Here is a 24032-nt window from a genome sequence, read left to right as displayed (position 1 = left end):
TCTTTTACCTCTTGGCCCATGTTTCTTTATTTGTAAAATTAGGATAATAATGCTTACCTGTGGAACTATTAATTAGAGGATTAGAGGTAATTATGTAAAGTACACAGAAACTTAATAAATAGGAATTATCATAGCTGGTGGGTTCAGGTGACCTTTTTGTGCCTCCTAGGAACTTGGGAGGGCTCTGAAGTCTTCCAGGGTATAAAGGGGGATTAGTGGAGTTTGGCCCGATCTCCCCTGCTTTGTGCCATATCCACAAGGCTAGGCTGAGGGACTTAGTTCTCCAACTTCAGGGAATGGTTTTATGTGGATGTGGAGAGATGAGTTGAGTGGTGACTGAAATTCAGTAGTAACTGGATCCCTGCGTCCTGGACCTAGTTCTCGTCTCTCCCCACAGTTTGGAGTTTGAGAATCAGAAGACTCGCTTGGGCATCCAGTTGGATTTTGAAAAGAACCAACTGAAAGAGGACCAGGATAAAGTACACATGTGGGAGCAGACAGTGAAAAAGGATGAAAATGAGATAGAAAAGCTCAAGAAGGTAAGGAGGGAGAGCATGAAAAGACATACTAAAATCTGGGAGGAAAAATTGGAAGAGATATGATAGACAGAAGGGTAATATCCATAATTTATAAAGCCCCATTGAAATAAGGAAATACCAAGACCTAAATAGGAAAAAAAAATGAGTAAGAGGCACAAACAGTTCAAGATGATTCAAATAGCCTGTAAACACATACACATAATTTAGCCTTATTAGAAGTCAAAGAAATGCAAATTAAAGCAACAATCAGATGTAATTTGTTTCCTATCACATTACCCGAGATTTAAAAAAAAAAACAACAACCTGATGATTAATACTGGCCACGATGTACAAGACCAGCATTCTTATGCCATATGGTACCATCCATCAAGAGTCTTCAGGATATATTTATCCCTGCTTAGTAATACCTGAGGAAATCCAAAATGCTGGCACAGCTTCATGCACGGAGGTTGATGTTTATTACAAACATTTATAGTTCCATATTGGAAACTGTCCAGTGTTCTCTGGGAATTAGTAGTTTAGCAAATTATGCTATGTTCATATATGTATTTGCATAGTTTAATGGTCTTCAAATTTTAGTAATACATGGACCCCATTTAAAGACCTAAGATCTTTAGTGTTGGCTTAAAAAATCCTTAACGTTAAATACACACAAATATACATGCTTAGAGCACTTCACCAAAAAGCCAGGACAAACTTACAAATTAATTTTTATAATTAACCACATTAATTTAGCACAGCAGATGATGGTGTTTTGCTGAAACTGAGTCCCTTTTCCTGTGCTGCTGACGGCCATGGCTGTTCGAGTCGAGCTTGCCTGTGTCACTGGGTATTGTCTGACGACTCACTTTTCCCACATTCTTTCTCCTCTTTAAATTCCTGTGAAACCTTTGTTCTTCTTACAGCATCCCCTTCTGAGGTGATTTGATCCTCCTCACTTGGCTTAAGCATATCATTTGACTTTTATGTTTGCCTATGTTTGTTATTGTTGCGTGTGTGTGCATGCATGTGTTTTCATTAAACCCTGATAATTAAAGTAGTCCTCTTTGCTGTCACTGGAACCTTAAATGCAAATGCAGATTGGGCAGGAGTAAGTGGACAGCAAGATGATCCAGAATCCTCTTTCTATGACTTTTTGACTTTTTATTTTGAAATCATTTGAAACTTAGCAGAAAGTGGCAAGACTACTACAGAGAACTCCCACCTACCTGCCACCAAGATTCGTCAATCACTGACATGCCATATTTGCTTCTGCATTGTCTGTATATGCATATTATTTTTATGAGCCATTTGGGAGGAAGTGGCAGATATGTCCCCTTTAAGTGACTTTAAGATCAAAATGAAAACCAAACGTTCTTCCTTTAAAAAAATCAGATCTATTAAATAAGACTACAATCCCCTTGACTGACCACTCTCAATGCCACTCCCTTTCCTCTTCCTGGAGCTAATCCCTGGGTATTCTTCCAGATCTTATAGGTGTTTACTTAAATACTTGTACATTCATGTTGGTGTACTCATAGAAAGTACACAATATTGTTTGTGTGGGTTTTTTTTTTTTAAACATTGATGTTATATTGCCCATGACAGTAATTTTAATATGGAAAAGATGCTCAAATATAACATTGAGAATATAGAGTTTTAATTACAATCTAGTCTCAACTCTGTAGAGCTGTCCGTAAGTAGTATTAGGAAGAAATAGGCTAAAATGTTAATTGGTTGTCTCTGGCTGGTGGGATTACGAGTGATTTTTTTCTTCCTACTTGATACTGTTTTAGTTCTTGCACTTTTCTACGTCAGGCAACTTGTGTAAGGGGGGGGGGCAACCAAATTTGAAAAAAGATAAAAAGACACCTAAAGGGTGATGGTGGTATGTGAAAGCAGAGCTTTCTGAAGAGAGGCTCTGACACACCTTGGAGGCTCCTTCTGCCAGGTGGGGAGGGTGGGGGCAAAGGGAAAAGATCCTTAGAGGAGATGAGGAAAACGTTCGCTTCTTGTCCTGTTCCCCCTGCTGGAACCAGGAGGAGCAAAGACACATGAAGATCATAGATGAGACCATGGCCCAGCTACAAGACCTGAAGAATCAGCACCTGGCCAAGAAGTCGGAGGTGAATGACAAGAATCATGAGATGGAGGAGATTCGTAAGAAACTGGGGGGCGCCAACAAGTGAGTGGGTTCAGGCCTGGGGTTGGGGGACCTAGGTAGAGCAAGCAGCCTGCTGGATTTGGATCTCACCTCTCTACCTGGACCTTTTAGGGAAATGACCCATTTACAGAAGGAGGTAACAGCCATTGAGACCAAGCTGGAACAGAAACGCAGTGACCGCCACAACCTGCTACAGGCTTGCAAGATGCAGGATATCAAGTTGCCACTGTCTAAGGGCACCATGGATGACATTAGTCAGGAAGAGGTAAGTATCAGATCAGGGCTGGTGGTGGGAGTGGGCAATGAACAGCATTAACCAGGGGTAGGGGATGAAAGTGACCAGGGTGGGAGGGGGAGAGGGAGAGAGAGAAAAGGATGGTAGGCAGGGGTGGTGGGGGGACATAAGGAGGGATTCAGGGGAGATGAGACAGGGTGAGGCTGTGAAGGCAGGCAGGGGAAAGGCAATAGCCTTGGTATGGAAGGGAAGTTGAGTTGGGGGTAGTGCTGGATGTCAGTAGGGAGGTGAGGGAGGGAAGCCAGGAAAAGATGAAATCATTCTGTAACCTTAGGGACTTGAGCTAAAAGCTCCAGCAGGTGTTGGATATTGCTAAGAGTGGCAGTTGAGGGACACTAGCCAAGAGCAAAGGAAGACGGAAGCTGGGAGACCTGAGAGATGATGGCCGAGCTGCAGTGAGGGAGGTTGGCCAGGAGAGGGTTGGGTAAGGGACATCAGCAATGCAGAGGTGACAGGCTTAGTCATAGGAAAGGGAGGGACACTAGCCAATAGAGGAGCCAAGGCATTTTACGCACTGAAGGCGAAGATTGGTAGCAAGGGGTGGGAACATTAACTGAGGAGAGGTTTGCATATATCTGTCTTAGACCTGGGCATGTATCTCCGCCCCACATGTCTTTCTCCCTCCCTCTTCCCAAATAGCATTTTGGTTTAATTCAGCAAAATATTTTGAACACCAGAAATGTGTCAGGCAGCATGGTAACATGTGACATAATTACTTCTAATCCTAAACACAGCCCTGCCAGGCAGGCAGTATCCCATGTTACAGTTGAGGGTTTGTGTGTTTAAATCAGGCTTCTGGTGTCAGGATCTGACAGCATGACTTGCCCAGGATCAGTGGTAAAGCCCAATTTTGAACTGAGGTCTTTGTGCCTTCAGAACTGCTGTCCTGCCACAGGTGCTCTAGCAAGATGCTTCGCAAAGACTTTGAAGACTGCAGAGGACACCCCCCCCAGCCCCCTTTTAGAGGGGCATTCTATGGCTATTGTGCTCCATTGGATTCTCCCTCTCACCATTGCAGGGTAGCTCCCAGGGGGAGGATTCAGTGAGTGGTTCCCAGCGAACTTCGAGCATCTATGCACGAGAGGCCCTGATTGAGATTGACTACGGTGACCTGTGTGAAGATCTAAAGGTGAGGATCAGCCACGGGGGTGGCGACATCCTCCCAGCTGTTCAAAGGGAGAGTCAGCCCCCCCCCGGGGGCCCCATGGAGACCATGGCTGGAAAGAGGGGCAGGCTGGCAAGGAAGGGAGGGAGTTGTGATTTAGGATCTCCCCTAACCTGTGCACACACAGACACAGACGCATCTTCCACGACCACCCTCAGTTACCCCTGTCCCTGCCTGCTGCCAGTCTTCCCCTTCCACACATGTACACATCTCAGCCCAGATGCACACACAAAGGGTGTGCTCCTTTACAGTGAGCAGATGGGCCTTGGGTGTTCCTTGGCGCTCTGTCCCAGCCACTCTTCCCTTCTCACTTTTGGCATTCTCGCATTCTGGGTATCTTTTTTACTCCCTTGGCCTCAGCTGCCATGTGTGCTATGCTCCACGGGTACCTCAGACCCCAGCCTTTCCCAAATCTGCCCTTTCTCCTTGGTGCCAGCCACAGATTGAAACCAAAAATCTGTGCCTCATCCTCAACTCCCTCTCTCACTTTGCATATTCGTTGAATTACCAAGCCCTATCCATTTTGCCTCCTAAATATCTGTTGAATTCTACTTTTTTTCTGTTTCCACTGTCTCTCTAGTACAGGCCATTTCAGCTCTCACATGGCCTACTGCAGGAACCTCCTAAACACTTCCTGATGCTTTCCTGTCCATCCTTATAGCCAGGGGGACTTGATTTTTTTAAAGAAATCTTAATTGTGGAAAATTTCAAACATACAGAGAAGTAGAATAATATAATGAACGCTAGTACCCATCACCCAGCTTCAACAATTAGCAACATATGGTATCTTGTTTTCTGTACCCTTCCCTTTCCCGTTGGCATTTTTTAAATCAAATTCTGGGTAACATTTCATTCATAATTACCTCAACATATATCTCTAGAAAGAAGGTCATTTTAAAAAACATAACAGTATCATACCAAAAAAATTTGAAGACTAACTGCAATATCATCTAATATTCAATAAACGTTTAGATTTGCACAAATATCCCATAAATACCATTTTTTTAAAAAAACATAGTCTGTATTTAAATCAGGATTCAAGGGAAGTTCATATGTTAAAAGTCTGTACCATTTCCTTAACCCTTTTTATTTTTTTATACCTATTTATGGAAGAAACTGGGTCATTGGTCGTGTACAATTTTCTACATTCTGAATTTGGCTGATTATGTCCTGTGATGTTATCTAACGTGTTCTTCCATTCCCTGTATTTCCTGTAAACTGTACTTAAATCTAGGGTTTGATTGGATTTGGTTCATTTTTTGTTTATTTTTGGCAGAAATATATCATAGGCGGTGCTGTCTACTTGTGAACTTTTTTTGCGTTGCATCAGTTGACATTGAATGTCATTTCGATCTTTGTACTAACTTTGGTCAGTGTTCAACATTACCTGTGAAATATTCTTGTCAAAAACTCAAACAAGGATCTGATTAAGCTTTTATAGCATTATATGAAACACCAGTGCCAGAGGAACGTGTTAAATAAAAACACAGGGATGCAGTTAGCTAAATCCAGACTGTGGGAAACCATGGGCCTGGTCTCTTTGACGGATAAATGAGAGGAAAGAAACTAAACAGAGAGGGAAAATTTTTATTGGCTGTAAGAGACAAATCAACCAACTGGAACATGTGGCATTTCTGTGAATCCATTGCAAAGAGAGGAAGGGGAATTTATCCATTAAACGAGACTTAGGGGACAGATCAGCCAATTTCAGTGTGTGTACCTTATTTGAAACCTGCTTTGAAAAACCTGTGAAGAATTTTTTTTTTTTTTTTTACAAAACAATCAGGATAATTTGAACACTGACCAAAAAATTTATGATGTTCAGAAATTGCTATTAATATTTTTAGGCGAGATGATGGTATTGTGGCTTTATTTTTTAAGTATCCTTATCTTTTATAACAGTGGTTCTCAATGGTTGCATGGGTTTTGCCTCCCCAGGGGGCATTTGGTAATGTTTGGAGACAACTTGCATGACATCCACTTGTCATAATTGGTTACTGACGGTGTCTCGTAGGTAGATACAAGGGATGCTGCTAAACATCTTAGAGTGCACAAAGGACAGCCCTCACAGCAGTGAGTCATCTGGTCCAAAATGTCAATAGTGCTGAGATTCAGAAACCATTTTAGAGGTACATACTGAAGTATTTGTGGATGAAGTGGTATATCTGAGATTTGCTTTAGAATAGTTGAAGATAGAAAGGAATTGAGTATAGATGGCAGAGTATTGGCCATGAGTTGATAATTTTTGAAGCTGGGTAATAAGTACATGGGGGTGCATTATGTTATTCTCTGCGTTTAAATTTACATAATATAAAATTAAGAGAAAAATAATCATGATCACCAGGTTCAGGTGTTGTTAGCCTATCAATTTTTATAAAGTTCCCTGTCAGCCTTTCACAAGTTGGTTTTAGCAGCTCTTTTTTTTTCTTAATTTTATTTTTATTTTTTTATTTATTTGAGAGAGAGCATGCACGTGTGAGTTGGGGTTGGAGGGGGTCAGCAGGACAGGGAGAGAGAGAATCCCAAGTAGACTCCCCACTGAGCACAGAGCCCAATGTCTGGCTCAGTCTCAGGACCATGAGATCACAACCTGAGCTGAAATCAAGAGTTGGACACTTAACTGACTAAGCCACCCAGGCACCCCGGTTTTAGCAGCTCTTAATCATCATTGCCTGGCTCTGTCAAGGGTTGCAAAATGGTGATTTCCTAATTCTTCCATTCCTCCTCCATTTGTTTATTGGAATTCTAAAAAGAATTTTCCCATATTAACTATTTGGTTCCCTTGAAATACAGCCAGTACAGAAAAGGTAGGATAAATGCTTCATTCTTTTCCTTTATTTAACAGCCTTTAGAATGAGGCAGTTGTCCTTGTAACCTTTAAAGATGACCAGTGAGGTTTTTAATTTGTATTTATTATAAACTTAACTGTTTGAATGTATTCTGATGACTCTATTGGAGTCATTTTTCTTTCTTTTTTTTTTTTTTAGGGGAAGGTCATGAGTTGTTAGATGTATAGAACTTTTTTTTTTAAGATTTTTATTTATTTATTTGACAGAGATAGAGACAGCCAGCGAGAGAGGGAACACAAGCAGGGGGGAGTGGGAGAGGAAGAAGCAGGCTCATAGCAGAGGAGCCTGATGTGGGGCTCGATCCCATAACGCCGGGATCACGCCCTGAGCCGAAGGCAGACGCTTAACCGCTATGCCACCCAGGCGCCCCTGGAGTCATTTTTCTTCTTGATGTTCATATTGTCCCATCCTTGTTGAGTAGGAGCCACTTGGAGTTGATTTTTGTTGTTCTTATTTTTACATTTTTTTTTAATTATTTATTTTTTTATTTTTTAAGATTTACTTATTTATTAATTTGACATAGAGAGACAGCCGGTGAGAGAGGGAACACGCAGGGGGAGTGGGAGAGGAAGAAGCAGGCTCCCAGTGGAGGAGCCCGATGTGGGGCTCGATCCCAGAACGCTGAGATCACGCCCTGAGCCGAGGGCAGATGCTTAACGACTGCGCCACCCAGGCGCCCCTATTTTTACATTTTTATTATAGAAAATTTCACATTCAAAAGTAAAATAGCACAGTGCTATCTTGGGTAGGCATCACCAATTTCAACAGTTATCAGCTCATGGCCAAACTTGTTTTATGTGCACCCCATCCACTTCCTCTTCTGTCCCCACCCCTGGAATATTTAAAAATACAGTCAGTCAGACCTTAAACAACAGGGGTTTGAACTGTGCGGGTCCACTTATACATAGATTTCCTTCAGTAAATACAGTACTGTAAATGGATTTTCTTAATTACATTTTCTTTATAGTATGTGTTAATCACTATTTATGTTATTGGTAATGCTTCCAGTCAACAGTAGGCTATTAGTAATTAAGCTTTGCAGGAGTCACAAGTTAATATATAAGTGGATTTTTGGCTGTGCTGCGGACCGATGCCCCAACCCCCTTGTTCAAGGGCCAGCTGCAAATTCTGGACATCATCCCATTTCATTTGTAAATATTTCAGAATGTATCTCTAAAAGAGATAATTCCTAAAAATATTTAGAATCGTTATCATACCAAAAACCCAATAATTCCTTAATATTGGAGCTATATATTATAAAATAATTCTTTATTATTAGTATTATGATTAGTATTCACATTTCCCTGATTGTCATGCACACACACAGTTTGCTTGCTTGAATTGGGAGTCAAATAAGATGATATAGATAAATAGATGATCAATACAGTGATTGGTCGATATGTCTTTTTTTTTTAACTTTTTAAAAATTTAAATTAATTAACATATAATGTTAATTACTGGTTTCAGCGGTACAGGCCTGTGATTCTGCAGTCTTATATAATACCCAGTGCTCATTACATCACATGCCCTCCTTAATGTCCATCACCCAGTTAACCCATCCCTCCCTCCTCCTTCCCTCCAGCAACCCTCAGTTTGTTTCTTATGATTTTTTTTAAAGATTTTACTTACTTATTTGAGAGAGAGCACAAGCAGGGGGAGCAGCAGGCAGAGGGAGAGGGAGAAGCCGGCTCCCCAGTGAGCAGAGAGTCCGATGTGGGGCTTGATCCCAGGACCCTGGGGTCATGACCTGAGCTGAAGGCAGACACTTAACCGCCTGAGCCACCCAGGCACCCCTGTTTCTTATGATTAAGAGTCTCTCATGGTTTGTCTCCCTCTATGGTTTTGCCTTGTTTTATTTTTTCCTCTCTTCCCCTATGATCCTATTTTGTTTCTTAAAGTCCACATATCAGTGAGATCATATGGTAATTGTCTTTCTCTGATTGACTTATTTTGCTTAGCATAATACCCTCTTGTTCTACCCATGTCATTGCAAATGGCAAAGTTTCAATTTTTGATGGCTGTGTAATATTCCATTGTATATATATGCCACCTCTTCTTTATCCATTCATGTGTTGATGGACATCTGGGCTCTTTCCATAGTTTTTCCAGCTATTCTAGACATTGCTGCTGTAATCATTGGGGTACAAGTGTCCCTTTGGATCACTGCATTTATATCTTCGGGGTAAATACCCAGTAGTGCAATAGCTGGGTCGTAGGGTAGCTCTATTTTCAACTTTTTGAGGAACCTCCGTACTATTTTTCAGAGGGGCTACATCAACTTGCATTCCTACCAACAGTGTAGGAGGGTTCCCCTTTTTCCACATCCTCACCAGCATCTGTCGTTTCCTGACTTGTTAATTTTACCCATTCTGACTGGTGTGAGGTGGTTGGTTGGTATGTTTCTTAAATCTCATTTCATCTATGGTAGTTCCCCCTTGTCTGTGTCTTCAGTTTCCATGGTTTCAGTTACCCATGGTCAACCATGGGAAGTAGATGATCCTCCTCCTGACCTATTGTCAGAACGTCAGTAGTAGCCTACCTGGTGCTATGTCACAGTGCCTACGTCATTCACCTTATTTCATCTCATCATGTAGGTGTTTTTAATCATCTCACATCATCCCAAGAAGAAGAGTGAGTATAGCACAATAAGATAGTTTGAGAGTGAGACCATTCATGGAACTTTTATTACAGTATATTGTTATGATTGGTCTATTGTATTATTGCTGTTAATCTTTTACAGTGCCTAATTTGTAAATTAAGCTTTATTGTAGGTATGTATGTGTAGGAAAAAACACAGCATGTAGGGTTTGGCACTGTCCATGGGTTTAGACATCGACTGGGGTTCTTAGAATGTACCCCCATAGATGAGGGGACTACTGTATAAGATGTCCCTCAGTTTTTATTTTTCTTTGAAGTATTTTTTGTTTTTGAAGAAATTGGTTCATTTCTCTTGAAGGATTTTCTACATTCTGTACTTTGTTGATTGTATCCTATGATTTTTTTTTAAGATTATTTAAGAGAGAGTGTGTGCATGCTTTTGAGCAGAGGGAGGGGCAGATGGGGAGGGAGAGGGACAAGTGGACTTGGCGCTGAGTGCAGAGCCCGATGTGGGGCTCGATCCCATGACCCTGAGACCATCACCTGAGCTGAAACTAAGAGTCAGACGCTCAACCAAGCCACCCAGGCGCCCCTGTGTCCTATGATTTGTTTTAATATTCCCCCAGAACAAAGCACAAAAATAGTTCTGGTGTCCCCTGTAGTTCCTATAAGTGGGTAGTTAGGTCAGTGCTGTTAAACAGAGTTATAATCTGACCCACATGTCATATTTTTTTTTAAAAGATTTTATTTATTTATTCGACAGATAGAGACAGCCAGCGAGAGAGAGAACACAAGCAGGGGGAGTGGGAGAGGAAGAAGCAGGCTCATAGCAGAGGAGCCTGATGTGGGGCTCGATCCCATAACGCCGGGATCACGCCCTGAGCCGAAGGCAGATGCTTAACCGCTGTGCCACCCAGGCGCCCCCACATGTCATATTTTAAAAAGTAAAATTAATTTTAATGCTGTATTTTTGCTTAACCCATTATTTCCAAAAATTATTTCAGTGTGTAAACACATAAAAATTATTGATGTGATATTTGGCAGTCTCTTTGTACTGAGTCTTGAAAATACAGTATTTATGCTTCCAGCACATCTCAATTTAGATTCTATATTTTCCTTAGATATATTTGATCTGTATTTAGCTATCTTAAACTTCACAGTAGAAAAAAAGAACCACATACCCAAGTTTGTTCCAGATATACTTAAAAGTTTTCTAGTAACTAAGTTGAGTATCAGTTTTTAAATCAGTCAACAATCATTAAAATCAGTAGTCACTTGTGGGCTTATGGCTACCCTATTGGACAGCTCAGATCTAGAGGTTTGATTAGATTCAAGTTTGGGGGTTTGTTTTGGTCAAGACTACCTCATAAGTGACGTTGTTAACATCCATCAGGAGGCTGGTAATGTCTGGTTATGGTTCTTTTTGCATGGTTTTCAGCTGTGGTGGTTGTTGCCTAGATTGATTAATTTGTCTGTGGTTGCAAAATGGTGATCTTCTTACTCTGTCGTTTCTTTATTAACTGGAATACTGTAAAGAGAGATTTCCTCTTATCAATCATTTGGTTACCCGGCAGTACAGTTTGTATAGGAAAGGTGGATATATACGTACTAGATTCTTTCATTTACTAGTTTATAACATAATGAGCTGGTTCTCTGACATTCTCAAGATTGGTTCACTGAGTTGTTTTATTGTATCATTTTGAACTTACCGATTTTAAACACATGAGATGAGTTGTACTCTGTTGTGGTTGTTATTGTTGATCAAATTGTTGCATCTTTGGCTGGTGGGAACCCATTCAAGGTGACTTCTGAATCATTTTGACACAACTCTTACAGTCTTCTATGTCTTCCCTGCTTTCTGGTATGTCCAGGCTCATCCTTAACATTTCCCAAGATCTGGCATTAGCCATTTCTCTGAGAAGCTCTGACTTCTTTTAGTGGGAAATGCTGGCTTAGCAACTACCATCTGAATACCCGAGTGCTCATGACTGCTGGGTTGCCCAGTGCTTCTAGAGTGTTTCAGTAGACTGGGCTACAAGATGCATTTTTTTATTTTGAAGGAAAAATGTATCGTGAGTTCATATTGATACTTCAATTGAAATTTTAATTTTCACAGTTTAACATCATTGATTGTATCTTTGAGTCTCCCCAGTTATTCTTTTTTTTTTTTTTTAAAGATTTTATTTATTTATTTAACAGAGATAGAGACAGCCAGCGAGAGAGGGAACACAAGCAGGGGGAGTGGGAGAGGAAGAAGCAGGCTCATAGTGGAGGAGCCTGATGTGGCCCGATCCCATAACGCCGGGATCACGCCCTGAGCCGAAGGCAGACGCTTAACCGCTGTGCCACCCAGGCGCCCCCTCCCCAGTTATTCTTGCTGAAAATCTTTGTTCCTAGCAACACTAACATAATAACATATTTATTTTATTCTATTCTGTATATAATAGTTCGAAAATCACAATGAGGTATTATTAGTAACAACTTGATTATTGAATGCTATTGAAGATTTCCTTGAGGTCCTTTTTGCCATTAAGCTAATAGCTTATTGGGCATGTACGGCCATGTTCCTGTATCTTAAAGTTATTTGAAAGAATTCTCTGAGTGTTTAACCAGCTTAATATATTGTCATGTTTCTTTGTTTAATTTTCCATTTTTAAGGGGGTTGTTCATTTTTGCATTTTGATGTAATTTTTTCCAACTTTATTTTGAAAATTTTCTAACCTACAGAAAAATTGAAAGTACAGTACAGTGAACCACTACCTTTCACTGTAGATTCACCAATGGATATTTTTCCAGTTTTCTCTCTCTCTCTCTCTCTCTCTCGATTTCCTCCTTCCACACTACACATTTTTTGTTTTTGCTGAACCATTTGAAGGCTAAATACTTCACACTAAGAACAAGGGATTTTGCTCCGTAACCACAATCCCGTATTACACTTAAAATTAATGATAATTTCATATCTACTATCCTGCCCATATTCACATTTTCTCGGTTGTTCCAAAAGTTTTTTTTATAATTGTTTGTTTTAAACTACGATCCAGTCAAGATTTATGTATTGCTTTTGGGTATTCTATCTTTTTAGTTTCTTTTTTCCTTATTTCATGACACTGATCTTTTGAAGAGTCTGTGTTGTCTTGAATGGATATGTTATGGATATGTTTGTTTCCTTTCATTATTGCTTCATTTGTTCCACCTACCCTTGTGTTTGCTATAAATTGGAAGTTTGATCTAGTCTGGAGGCTTGATGGATTTGGGTTAAGTAATTTTTTGGCCAGACCATCTCATTGCTGATGCTGTGTGCTCTGTATTGCATCGTGCCAGGAGGTACGTCATGTGAGCATATCCCACTATTCATGATGTTAAGTTTGATCTTCAGTTAAGGTATCAATCGCCAGATTTCTTACCTTTGTAAGTAGTAAGTAATCTTCAGGGGGATTCTTTGGTATCTTGTGAATACCTTGTTCCCAACAGTTTCTTGGCCCTGTGGTTTTCACACTTCGATTTAATTTTTTTTGATAATTCTGTAAAATCTTTATATGGTTCTAAAACCAAAAGTATAATACAAAGTACATGAAACTTTCTTTCTTGTCCCCTTTGCCTCCCTTCCTCTGTGTGTAATCATTTTAATTAGTTTTAGGATTGTCCTTTTGTTGTTGTTGTATTTTAAAAATACCAGTATATTTGTATGTAAATATACTCCTATTCCTTGTCTTAGATAAAAAAAAAATAGCATTCTATTATGTACCTTGCATATTTCGCTTATAACCTATCCAAGAGACCACTTCATAACAGTATATAGAGATCTGTAGAAGGGCTTTTCTAAAATATATATATTTATGTATACATTTGTGTGTATTCATGTCCTTCCTGTGCTTGGAGTCATTCAGTGGTGTCTCCCCTGCCTTGGGATAAAGTCGAGACTTCTTACAAGACTTAAAAGGCCCTTAATCATTGGGCTTCTGCACATCTCCAGCCTTGCCTCTTTCCCCAGCGTGCGTGCACCACATGTGCACGCACACAGTTGCTATTATTGCCATACTGAATTGTCCCTTTTTTTGGCCTTTGAAATTTATTAAAATTGATTACTTTTTTGAATTGCTTTGATGTCCTTGAATGAACCATGAACAAATCCTTGATTTTGCATGTGATGCTTCTGTCTGCATAGACTGTTTGTTCTCTCTGTCCTCACTATTCATCCTGTAGGCCTGAGCTTAAACATATTCCTGGAAGCCTTCCCTAGCCCCAGAGTCTGAGTTACGTGCCCTTCTTATGTGCTGACCCAACACCATCTGTTTATCGTTGTTTTGCTATTCACTGTACAGTGTTCTGATTGTTTACATATATGCCTTCCTCTGTTAGTCCATGAGCTCAGTAAGCATAGGAACCATGGCTTACAGGATATGAGGGCCCCAGTGCCTGGCATTTGGAAGGCATTCAGTAAATATTTATTGACTAAAAGTGGCAGAAAGGTACAAGCCCAGACATGCATTGCAATATCCATAAGACCTAAAACCAAACTTAAATGGAATTTGCTCAGATGTGGTGATCTGAGCAGAAAACGTGAGTTGCCTTATTCATTATGGAGCTGTAGGTGGAGTCCAGACCAGCCTGTGTGGGAGCCTCTAGGTCACCCTGGGATGGTGCTGGCTTATGGCCTGGGCTGAGAGCCAGAGAGGGACACCACCAGCTGCTCCTCCTGAGAGAGAGGTGGGCAGGGCCTGGGGGAAGGGCTAGAGATGAGAAAGTGGCATAAGCCTGTAATTTCCAGAGATGGTGGGAATGGTTACTGTAGGTAGGACCTGGTGAGGGAGCCGAGCTAGGGAAGAAGAACCTGCCTTCTGCATGGGAGCAAGTGCTTAGGTCATGCTGCTTGGAGCGTCTGTTGTGGGGGCCTGAGCTCAGGGACCTGGCCCTTCTTGATGTCATTGGGCCTGGGGTTTACAGGATGCCCAGGCTGAGGAGGAGATCAAACAGGAGATGAACACACTGCAGCAGAAGCTGAATGAGCAGCAAAGTGTACTCCAGCGTATTGCTGCACCGAATATGAAAGCCATGGAGAAGCTGGAAAGTGTCCGAGACAAGTTCCAGGAGACCTCAGACGGTAAGATTTTTCCCTTTTACTTTTACTGTCTAAGGTGAAGACAGAAAGCTGGAGTTATGGCAAGAGCAGCTCCCATTTTTATGTGCTTTCTGGAAACTCCCAAGAGCCCTAAATAGTAGGGGTTAGTTATCACACCTGTTTTATACAGTAGAAAACTGCTGAGGTTCAGAGAGGGTGAATGGCCTACCCAAGGTTGCACAGCTGGTTGCTGGTTGAGCCCAGGGTAGAATACATGTTTGTGTGGCTCCAAGCCCACATTTCTTCCTTTGTGCTATGTGGCCGGCGTGATGGTTATGAGTGGTTGTGGGGCCATTTTCTTGGGGCCTTCCCCAGACATTCCTCTCCCTTTGGGATGTCCCTGCCCTGTGGATTGTCATTTACAGGTCATTCTTGCCAGGGCGTGGTCCTCAGCCTTGGCAGAGCCTGGGCACTGAGGGATCACCTGTCTTTCCCTCGCGGCAGAGTTTGAGGCAGCCCGAAAGCGAGCCAAGAAAGCCAAGCAGGCATTCGAACAGATCAAGAAAGAGCGCTTTGACCGCTTCAATGCTTGTTTTGAATCTGTGGCCACCAACATCGATGAGATCTACAAGGCCCTATCCCGCAACAGCAGTGCTCAGGTAGGCTGGAGTCCCTTACCCAGCTAGCCCCCACCATCTCGTTGCCCTTCCCTTTAGGCTTCCTGTCCCCGTCCTCATCTAGACCCCAACCCAGATTCTGACCCATCTGCCTTCTCCTTAGGCATTCCTGGGCCCCGAGAACCCCGAGGAGCCCTACCTGGATGGCATCAACTACAACTGTGTGGCTCCTGGCAAACGTTTCCGGCCTATGGACAACTTGTCAGGGGGGGAGAAAACAGTGGCAGCTCTGGCCTTGCTCTTTGCCATCCACAGGTAAGGCTGCTCCTCCCAGGGCAGTTGACGGAGAGACTGAACTGAGGCCACCAGAGGCTCTGGGGCCCAAGGACATGCAGAGATCTGCAGAGGTGAAGATGTTCTGGTGGAATCTGGATTGCGTCCCTGTTTCCCTACCTACTACAGCACATCTGGCCTTGGTTTCCTGGACCTGTCTTTCCCATCCACCCTCATCCACTCAGCATGCCCTCACTGGCCCCTGCATGTATTCAGTCCCACCACCAGGCTTTTGCTTACATGGTTGCTAGCTAATTAGTCCTTTCTATGCAAATCTAGCTTGACCATCACCACGCCTTCACATCTCATTTTCCTCCTCCTGTTCCTCTAGGAAGCCTGCTTTGACCAACTGTGGTATACCCTGACCTCCCCCTCCTGAATGCCAGTAGTACTTGAATCTGACCCCCACAACCTAATACTTGATTGTACAGCGTCATTCAGCAAGCATTTCTTGAGGGCTGCTCTGTACCAGACTCTGTTGGGGGATTAGGGACACAGATGTGTCAGACATGGTCTCTGTCCTTGAGGAGCTCATGGTCTAGTGAAAGCCAGATGTGTAAACAGTAAGCTAAGTGTCGTAACCGGGTGAGTGTGTGTTCTGTGGATGCACAGAGGAGGGACACCAACCCGATGCGGGGGAGGGTGTGGGTGGCCAGGAAGGGCTTTCACGGGCAGGTAACACTTGAGCAGGAAATGCAAAGGATGAGTAAAAGTTAGCCAAAACACCAGGAGGCATTCTAGGCAGAGGATGCCGCATGTGCCGAGAGGCAGGAAGCCACAACATGGAGCAGGTGGGTGGGGTAGACCTCCAGGTAGCTTGGACAGTGTGGTCAGAGCCTAGGACAGCTTTATTTCCCCAGCTGGTCTGGAAGCTCTGGAGAGAACCATGTCTTCTCCTGGTTCTTTAGGATCCTAGAGCACAAGGTTGGATTGCACAGGAGGGTTCAGTTGGTAAACTGGCCTTCTGGGGCTCAGGCAACATTAAGACCTGGGTTTTTTAGTCTCTGAAGAAATGGAGGGGGATGCTGGCCTGTGTGATGGGCCGTGGGGCTATGCTGCCCCACCCCTGCCCCCATCAGTGTCAGCTCACCTACTGGTTCCCTCCCAGCTACAAGCCAGCCCCCTTCTTCGTCCTGGATGAGATCGATGCTGCCCTGGATAACACCAACATTGGCAAGGTGGGTGCAAGGAAAGTGGGGCCCGGGAGGGAGGCCCCTAGGTTGGGGCTGGGTTTCAGGGAGCAACTGAGTGTGCTCTAGCCGTTCCTGCTGCCTGCTTTCTGTGCCCGGGAGGCTGGGCCCAGGGTCATCCATCCACGCCGTGCTAGTCAGTGGCCTCTCAGCCTCTCTTCCCCCTATCCTCCACCCCTTACCCCACCCCTCTGCCTCTGGTTCTGACTGGAAAACACAAGGGAGTATTAGGGCTTCAGCCCTGCTAAGTGCCTGGCGGCCCCTCCCACAGGTGGCAAATTACATCAAGGAGCAGTCGACTTGCAACTTCCAGGCCATCGTCATCTCTCTCAAGGAGGAGTTCTACACCAAGGCTGAGAGCCTCATTGGAGTCTACCCCGAGGTAGGGCGGGCCTGGCTCAGGAGCCAGTCCCACTCCCTGCCTGACTCCCCAGGGCAGGAAGGGAAGGCTGCAGTGGAGGGCCAGGGGGGCGGGGGAGCATAGGGACTTAGGTCCTGAACAGCCATCTGGGCTTGTTGGAGCCCTGCCCTAGAGGCTTAGCCGGCCCAGCTGGGCAGGGCTATTGCGTCTGGGGACAGGTGGAAAGGCCAGGCAGAGGCATCCAGACAGCAGAGAAAAGGAGGAGAATGCAGAGGTAGGCAGGGAGAGAAGGCACATGGGACCGAGCACATCCTCTCACACCCAGAGAGAACCATTGCCTGGGCTTTGGGCAGGTATGTAGGGAGGAGGGTTTGAGGCCCCCGGTCCTGGGGCGCTAGACCTCCCCCCCTTAATTCTCTCCTTACAATTTCGTTTTTCTTTTTCTCCCTCCTCCTTCAGCAAGGGGACTGTGTGATCAGCAAAGTCCTGACCTTCGACCTCACCAAGTACCCAGATGCCAACCCCAACCCCAATGAGCAGTAGCAGTAGTTCTGCCCTCCTGCCCTGTCTGGATCCCTAAACTGCCCCTCTCCCAATCTCTGGATATTTGGCTCCCAACCTTCCCCTACTTCCCGTCCCTGTTTGGTATAGTCGTGGGATTTAGGCACTGCTGTCAAGCACGAAGAGGAGCAGAGGTGATGTTAGGTCTGGAGCAAAAATTCCTGAGCTTCAGGGAGCATCCTGGCCTTTGGAAGGAGGTGCTGAGCTGAACTGAGCTGAACAGGGCCATCTGTCCATTCCCTACCTTCCCCTCTCCCAGACCTCCCCCCTCCCATCACCCATAATCATGGGTCCCTTGGGCCCCTTGCATCTTGCTAGTGTGTGGGTATGTATGTGTGTATATATGTGTCTGCGTGTGTGCATATGGGTGTGCTTGCAAAATAATAAAGATATTGGAGACCCATTTTAGAAGGAGCCTAGGCTGAATTTGATTCCAAGAGAGCTTAGTATGACAGCACCCCAGAGCTGGGCAAAGGTATTCAGGACCTCATAGGAATCAGTCACATGAAATTGCCCTCATTCATTCATTTGTGTTTTCATTCATTTGTGTATTCGTCAGACATATATTGAGCACCTTCTATTTGTCAGGCTCTATTCTAGAAATACAGAGCTAAATCAGATAATGATCTCTATCCTCCTACCGAGGAGTTGCAGTGGGTTCATGGTTTCCCATGGTCAGCTGAATCATATTTGTAGGTACTTTGAATTTGAGAAGAGGATGATCGCCTCCAGGCTTCCTGGAGAAGGTCACAATTAAGCTGAACCTTGACAAATTAGTAGGATTTGGTTGGGCACTAGGAGCGGAGCCTGAGCTCTGGGGACAGACATTTGTGGGTTCTAGTCCTTTTTTTTAAATCACTTACTAGTTTGATTTTGGGCAAGTCATATGACCTTTCTGTGCCTCAGTTTCCTCATCTGTAAAATGGGGCTAACAATATTACCTACCTCATAGGATTTAATGATGTCAAGCTCCTCACTGGGGGCCTTATCCCTGCTTGGAGCCCACTAGGTGCCGACCCCTCAGAATATAAGCCTTCTCATACCTAGACCCCTGAGGGCTCTGATCCCGATTGTTGGGAACAGAAGGAACCTCCAAATCTGAGAGATGCTAAATGCCTTGGTTACTGAGAAAGTTCCAGGGCACCGATGGGGTTTACCCGGTAAGTGAAGGGCCTAAGGAAGCCTAAAGCTTCAATCATGTATGGTAACCAGGTGCCTGGGCCCCAACCCGGGTCATGAGGAAGTCGGGGAGAGGTAGCCTGGGCCACATCCCGGCCGAATGTGTGTGAAGTTCCTTCTGGGAACTAAACCGTGTCAGCTGCAGGGACCGTGTAGAGGCAGCAGAGCCTGCTGCCATGAGGTCAGCCTTTGCTCGTTCACATACACTGTCAGACCATCACCTTGTCCTGATTGTATACTGCATTCTTGTTTCTTCAAAGTTAAATCTGTTCTAATTACTCGAGTGACGCATGAATTCATTCTCTAACACATTAGATTTATAAGTAGAGCTAGCCGTGTTTGACTACCATTGCCCGTCCCCCTCTAAACTGCTGTTTGTTTGTTGTACATCCATCTAAACTGTTTTAAGACTTTGACATATATGAGCTCATTGAAAATATTATTGTGTATTTAATACAAATGGTATATTGAGTCGTTCTGCAGTTTGCTTCTTCGTTTAACAGTGTTTTCGAGATCTATGCATGTTGTTTTTGCTAAATGTAGATTCAGTTCATCCTTTGTAATTGCCGTACGGAGTGCCATCATATGACTATCACATCGTACCCGTTCTTTTGTGATAGCTAGTTAAGACTGTTTTATCTTTTTACTATTACAAAGTACGACACAGGAACATTTGTGTATGTGTGTACACGCGCGTGTGCGTGTGTGTGTGTGCATGCGCGCGTGTGTATATGAGTTTAGGGTTGCTTCCTAGAAGTTGAATTGCAGAGTCATAGACTATTTATATTTTTGTTTTAAATAGATACTTCCAAATTGCCCTCCTGTACTATTTACTCAATATTTTTCTTGAGGTTGTCTTAGGTGTAACATTGTTATCTACTTCAGTTTCATCCTAAGTAGTGATATCCGTGAAACCACGGGTTTGTTGTGCTAATTATGTATTTTTCTAATACATATTAAAAGGCGTAACTCGAAATAAATTTGTCTGTGTTCAACCAAAGAAGACACATACCACCAGTGGTACATGTGCTGTAGTTTGGGAAATGCTGGCATATCATAAAGCACAATTTGGGAGTCGCCCTGGTTCAAATCCTAGCTGTAGAAACTTGAGCTTATTACTTCACCTCCCTGAATCTCAGTTTCCTCACGTAGAAAGGGACTTAATATGTGCCCTACTTTGCACCAATGTAGGGAAAATGAAGTGTGCTAGAAGCAGTTTGGCAGGCCTTTCAGTGTAGTAGTTGCTATTCTCCCACTTTACAGATGAGGAAACTGAGGCCCGGGAAGGTTAAGTGACCAGCTACCAGGTAACAGTAAGGATTTGAACCCAGGCCCCCCCCAATTCAGTCTTGTGCTTTCTCCACTACAAGGGTGGTTATCAACCTTGGCTGTGCACCAGAATCACTTGTGACGATTTTTCTTTTTCCTTTTTAAAAAATCAAAGCAATATATACATTGGTTAGGAAGTAAAATAGTACAGAAGGGCTTATAATGCAAAGCAGCTGTTCCCTGCTGCACCCCCACATCCAAAGGGCGTGGAGCTCCTTGCTCTGGTCCCGCCCCTGGAAATCTAATTCAGTAGGTGTGGATAATAATCTGGATAACTACTCTTACCTCACAGGGTGGAAAGGATTAGATGAGATGCCTTGGACTAAAGCCCTGGCCCACAGGGGCACAAGTGCTGCAGAGGACTTAGGTCCTGAGGATCAGAGAGGTGAGAGGCTTTGTCATAGATCCCAGTGGTTCATTGGCAGAACCTAGACTTCAACCAGGAGGGCTCTCTGTGCTTGCTTGGTGCTTTCCCACTGTGCCATACTGCCTCCTATCATCACAAAGGAACACATGCTCAGTGAAGGCTGTGCTCAGGTGAGAGCTGATGCCACAGTGTGTTTCCAGGAGTAAACTGGATCCAAATAGAATCCCTAGGGCTTGTTGGAGGACACTAGGTTGACTCCCTTCTACCCTGGACCCAGTAACCTTGGTCTAGGGAGTTGAAGAGTGCTCCATGACCATGTTTACCTTTAACTGGACACTTCACTCTGGGAATCACTGTGTTGCCCACCAGGGACACAAACATGAGTCAAATCTTTACCCTGCCTTTGAGGAGCTCACTAGTTAGGGGAGGCAGTTCATAGAACAGCCGTCAACTATGAGCAAGCAGAAGGGTGGGCCTGTGGCTTACATTAGAAATTCAGAAAAGGCATCCTCTAGTCTAGAAGGTGACACCTGAGCTGAGTCTTGAGAGACTGGTAGGAATTACCCAGTTGAAGTGGAAGGAATTTCCAGGTAGTGGGGACAGTATGCACAAAGACCTGAAGGCAAGAAACAGCAAAATGGTTCAGAAGTACCAAATCAAGGTTTGGCAGAGTTCAGATTTATCTCGTGAGACAGTGTGGTTCCCAAACTGGCTGTGCACCAGAACCACGTGGAGCATCCCGGGCCCCAGCCTCTAAAAGTTCGATTTTTGTAACTGGGGTGAGGCCTCAGGATCTTGAGTGCTTAGAAAAATGAGCACGTGAGTATAGGGTACAGCCAGGTTTGAGAACTGTAGCCATAAGGCAGTGTGGGAGCCACAGAACGGTTTTAAGCAGGGAAGATGCTGGGTCAGATGTGAATTTAATAAACCTCTTTCTGGTCAGTCACTGGAGATTGATTAGGTTAAATGTGCATACTGTATGCTCCCATGCCTGTAGTTTCCCCATTGGCTCAATTTCTTGCACTGTGTGTGCTTGTTTTGTCTCTGAATAAGCTGGAAGCACCACAGGGATGGGCCTGGGGTTATCTTGCTACGGGCATATCCCCAGCAAAAAGCACAGTGCCTGACCCAAAACAGGCACCCAATAAATAGTTTTTGAGTGAATGAATGTGTGAATGAATGCATTTGTGACGGAGAATGGAGACGGGGAGATCAGCTAGGAAGCTGTTGAAAAGCCCAGGAGGCCTACTCAAGGGCAAGGGCAAGGGGAATGGATTGGAGGCAATAAAAGCATGAGCCAGACTTGGTGACTGAGGATTACTGGATGTGGAGGGTGACTGAGAGAATAGAATGAGTGCCCATTAGTAGCCCAGATTCCTACCCTATCCCAGTCATTCTCTTTCCTCATCCATCTAAGTCAGAATCTCCTTCCAGCCTCAGCCACTGGAATTCCTCCCTCAAGTTAGTTAAACTTTCTGTGTGCTGTGTGGTTCCCCCCCTCCCCCTACCTCCCAGCCATTGATTCATTCTTCCAGTTCAATAAATCTTGGCTAAGCACCTCCTGTATGCAGTGAGGCTCTTCCAAGCCAGGACTCTGACTCCCTCTTTCCTACCTCAAGAGATGTTTTTGAGGGCTTCCCCAGGTAAGACTCCCATCCCTTAGACAGTAACCTAAAGTGAGATGCCCAGATGTCAGACCTGTAAGGGAACTTACAGGCTTTGTCCAACTCCCTCCTGCGGCCCTGGGAGGGGAAGAAACTTGCCCAAGGTCCCATTACTAGAAAGTGTTGGAGCCAGAACTGGAACCTAAGTTCCCTTTCCACATCACCGCTAGAGCCTTGATATCTCCCATCACAGATCAGGACAGGCAGAGGTGGCGAGGGAGAAGGTGGGACTTAGGTTGGCCTTGAAGGTCAGTGTACTGGACAGGCCAAATAAGAAGCTTGCCAATTACACTGCCCCCTTCTGGAAACCCTCAGCAAACCTGCCATGCCCACAGTCCCTTCTAAGGGGTTTCTTAAGCATGAGTTGCCATGCTCTGTACCATGTGACCTCACAATCCTGGCCACAAATGGTTTGGGATAGTATCTGACTCGAGGACAGCCAATCTCTAGGCTATAGCCTATTAGGTGGACGGATGTAAGAACTCCACCTCATAGGGATGGCCTGTATCAAGTGGCCTCCAGGGAGGCTAAATGTGAGGCATTTGGAAGTGAACAATTAGCATTTAGTAAGACAGAAGTGGTGGTGGATGAGGGGTGCCAGAAGCTGGACAGCAAAAGCAAGGAGAAAGCTGCAGGGTGTGAAACATTTATATCATGAGAACATGGGGCCACAAGGTAGCAGAAGCCATGAAGCAGCAAGACAACAATGGGCCAAAAGGACACAGAAGCCATGAAGCAATAGGAGCCACAATGTAGCAGGAGCCACAAGGAACAGAAACCATGAGACAAAACCCTGAATGTGAGATCCACGAAGCAGCAGAAGGCTTGAACAGAGAAGATCCATGAGGCAGCAGAAGCAATGAAACTCAGAGCCACAAGGTAGCAAGGCAATAGGAATTGAAGAAGCTGCAGGAATGACAAGGCAAACAGAAGCTATGACATAAGAGAATCCCTGGATGAACTGGAACCGAAGCCCCAGAAGCCAGGAAGCTGCAGGAGGCCAAGAAGCTGTGAGGCCCCCGAAGGCCAAGCGCTAGCAAGGAGGGTAGCAGGGGAGAAAAAGAAAAGAAAGAAAGAAAAGAAGGAAAGGTAGTCTTAAGTAGCAGTAGGTGGAGTATAAATACAGCCAGAAAGAAGTTGAGTCACCATTTTGGGAAGCACTAGAGAAGGGAGCAACAGATGCCTGCAGCTGAGGGGGTGACAAGATAAGCCAGGCTCTAGAGCTGCTTTGGATCATGAACCATTTTCGAGTTTCTGTTCCTCCATGAGGCTGCCTGTGTAGCTGTTTTTGTCTTCCTTATTTCCCTATGAATGCTTCAATAAATCTCCATCACTAACCTGAGTGTGTCTGTTCTTGTAATCTAAAAGAAGTTAACACTGTGTGCACTATAGATGGGTGGAAAGCAGGGCAGAAGGTCTTCCAGGTGGGTTTGAAACGAGACACAGGTGGGAATTCACTCATTCTTTCACATCCTCACCAGCACAGGCACTTCTCATTCATTTACATACTGGCTTCTTTTCTCATTCATTCATCCACTCATCGTTCATCTGTTCACCTATTCGTGGATAACTCATTCGTTTTCACATATTAACTTCTGCACTCAGACATTGTAAAGCGTTCGCTCATTTGTTGGCTCATTTGTTCTTTCTCAGATCCACTCAGTCATCACTTTTGCACCCGTTTGGTCAGCAAGCATACATTGAGTGCCTTCATCATGTCAGGCCCTGTGCTAGGTTCTGGGGACATGATACACTCCCCGAATTCTAGGAATTCACAGTTTAA

The 24032-nt window shown here is 44.2% G+C and overlaps 1 protein-coding gene across 1 annotated transcript in view; it reads left to right on the top strand.

Annotated features, from left to right (window-relative positions):
- The window catches only part of SMC1A (structural maintenance of chromosomes 1A), a 40392-nt gene extending 16805 nt beyond the window's left edge, over positions 1–23587 (top strand). Inside the window, exons 16-25 of the mRNA XM_002926787.4 lie at positions 398–539; positions 2558–2703; positions 2794–2947; positions 3996–4106; positions 14534–14690; positions 15153–15307; positions 15429–15580; positions 16707–16776; positions 17060–17170; positions 17609–23587. Of these exons, the coding sequence (XP_002926833.1) occupies positions 398–539; positions 2558–2703; positions 2794–2947; positions 3996–4106; positions 14534–14690; positions 15153–15307; positions 15429–15580; positions 16707–16776; positions 17060–17170; positions 17609–17692 (1282 nt within the window). The 3' untranslated portion in view covers positions 17693–23587. The remainder of the gene's footprint in view (positions 1–397; positions 540–2557; positions 2704–2793; positions 2948–3995; positions 4107–14533; positions 14691–15152; positions 15308–15428; positions 15581–16706; positions 16777–17059; positions 17171–17608) is intronic.
- The last annotated feature ends 445 nt before the right edge of the window (positions 23588–24032 follow it).

The sequence above is a fragment of the Ailuropoda melanoleuca genome, chromosome X (genome assembly GCF_002007445.2).
Source record: "Ailuropoda melanoleuca isolate Jingjing chromosome X, ASM200744v2, whole genome shotgun sequence".
Taxonomy (NCBI): Eukaryota; Metazoa; Chordata; class Mammalia; order Carnivora; family Ursidae; genus Ailuropoda; species Ailuropoda melanoleuca.
This window is presented reverse-complemented; position numbering and strand designations above follow the sequence as displayed.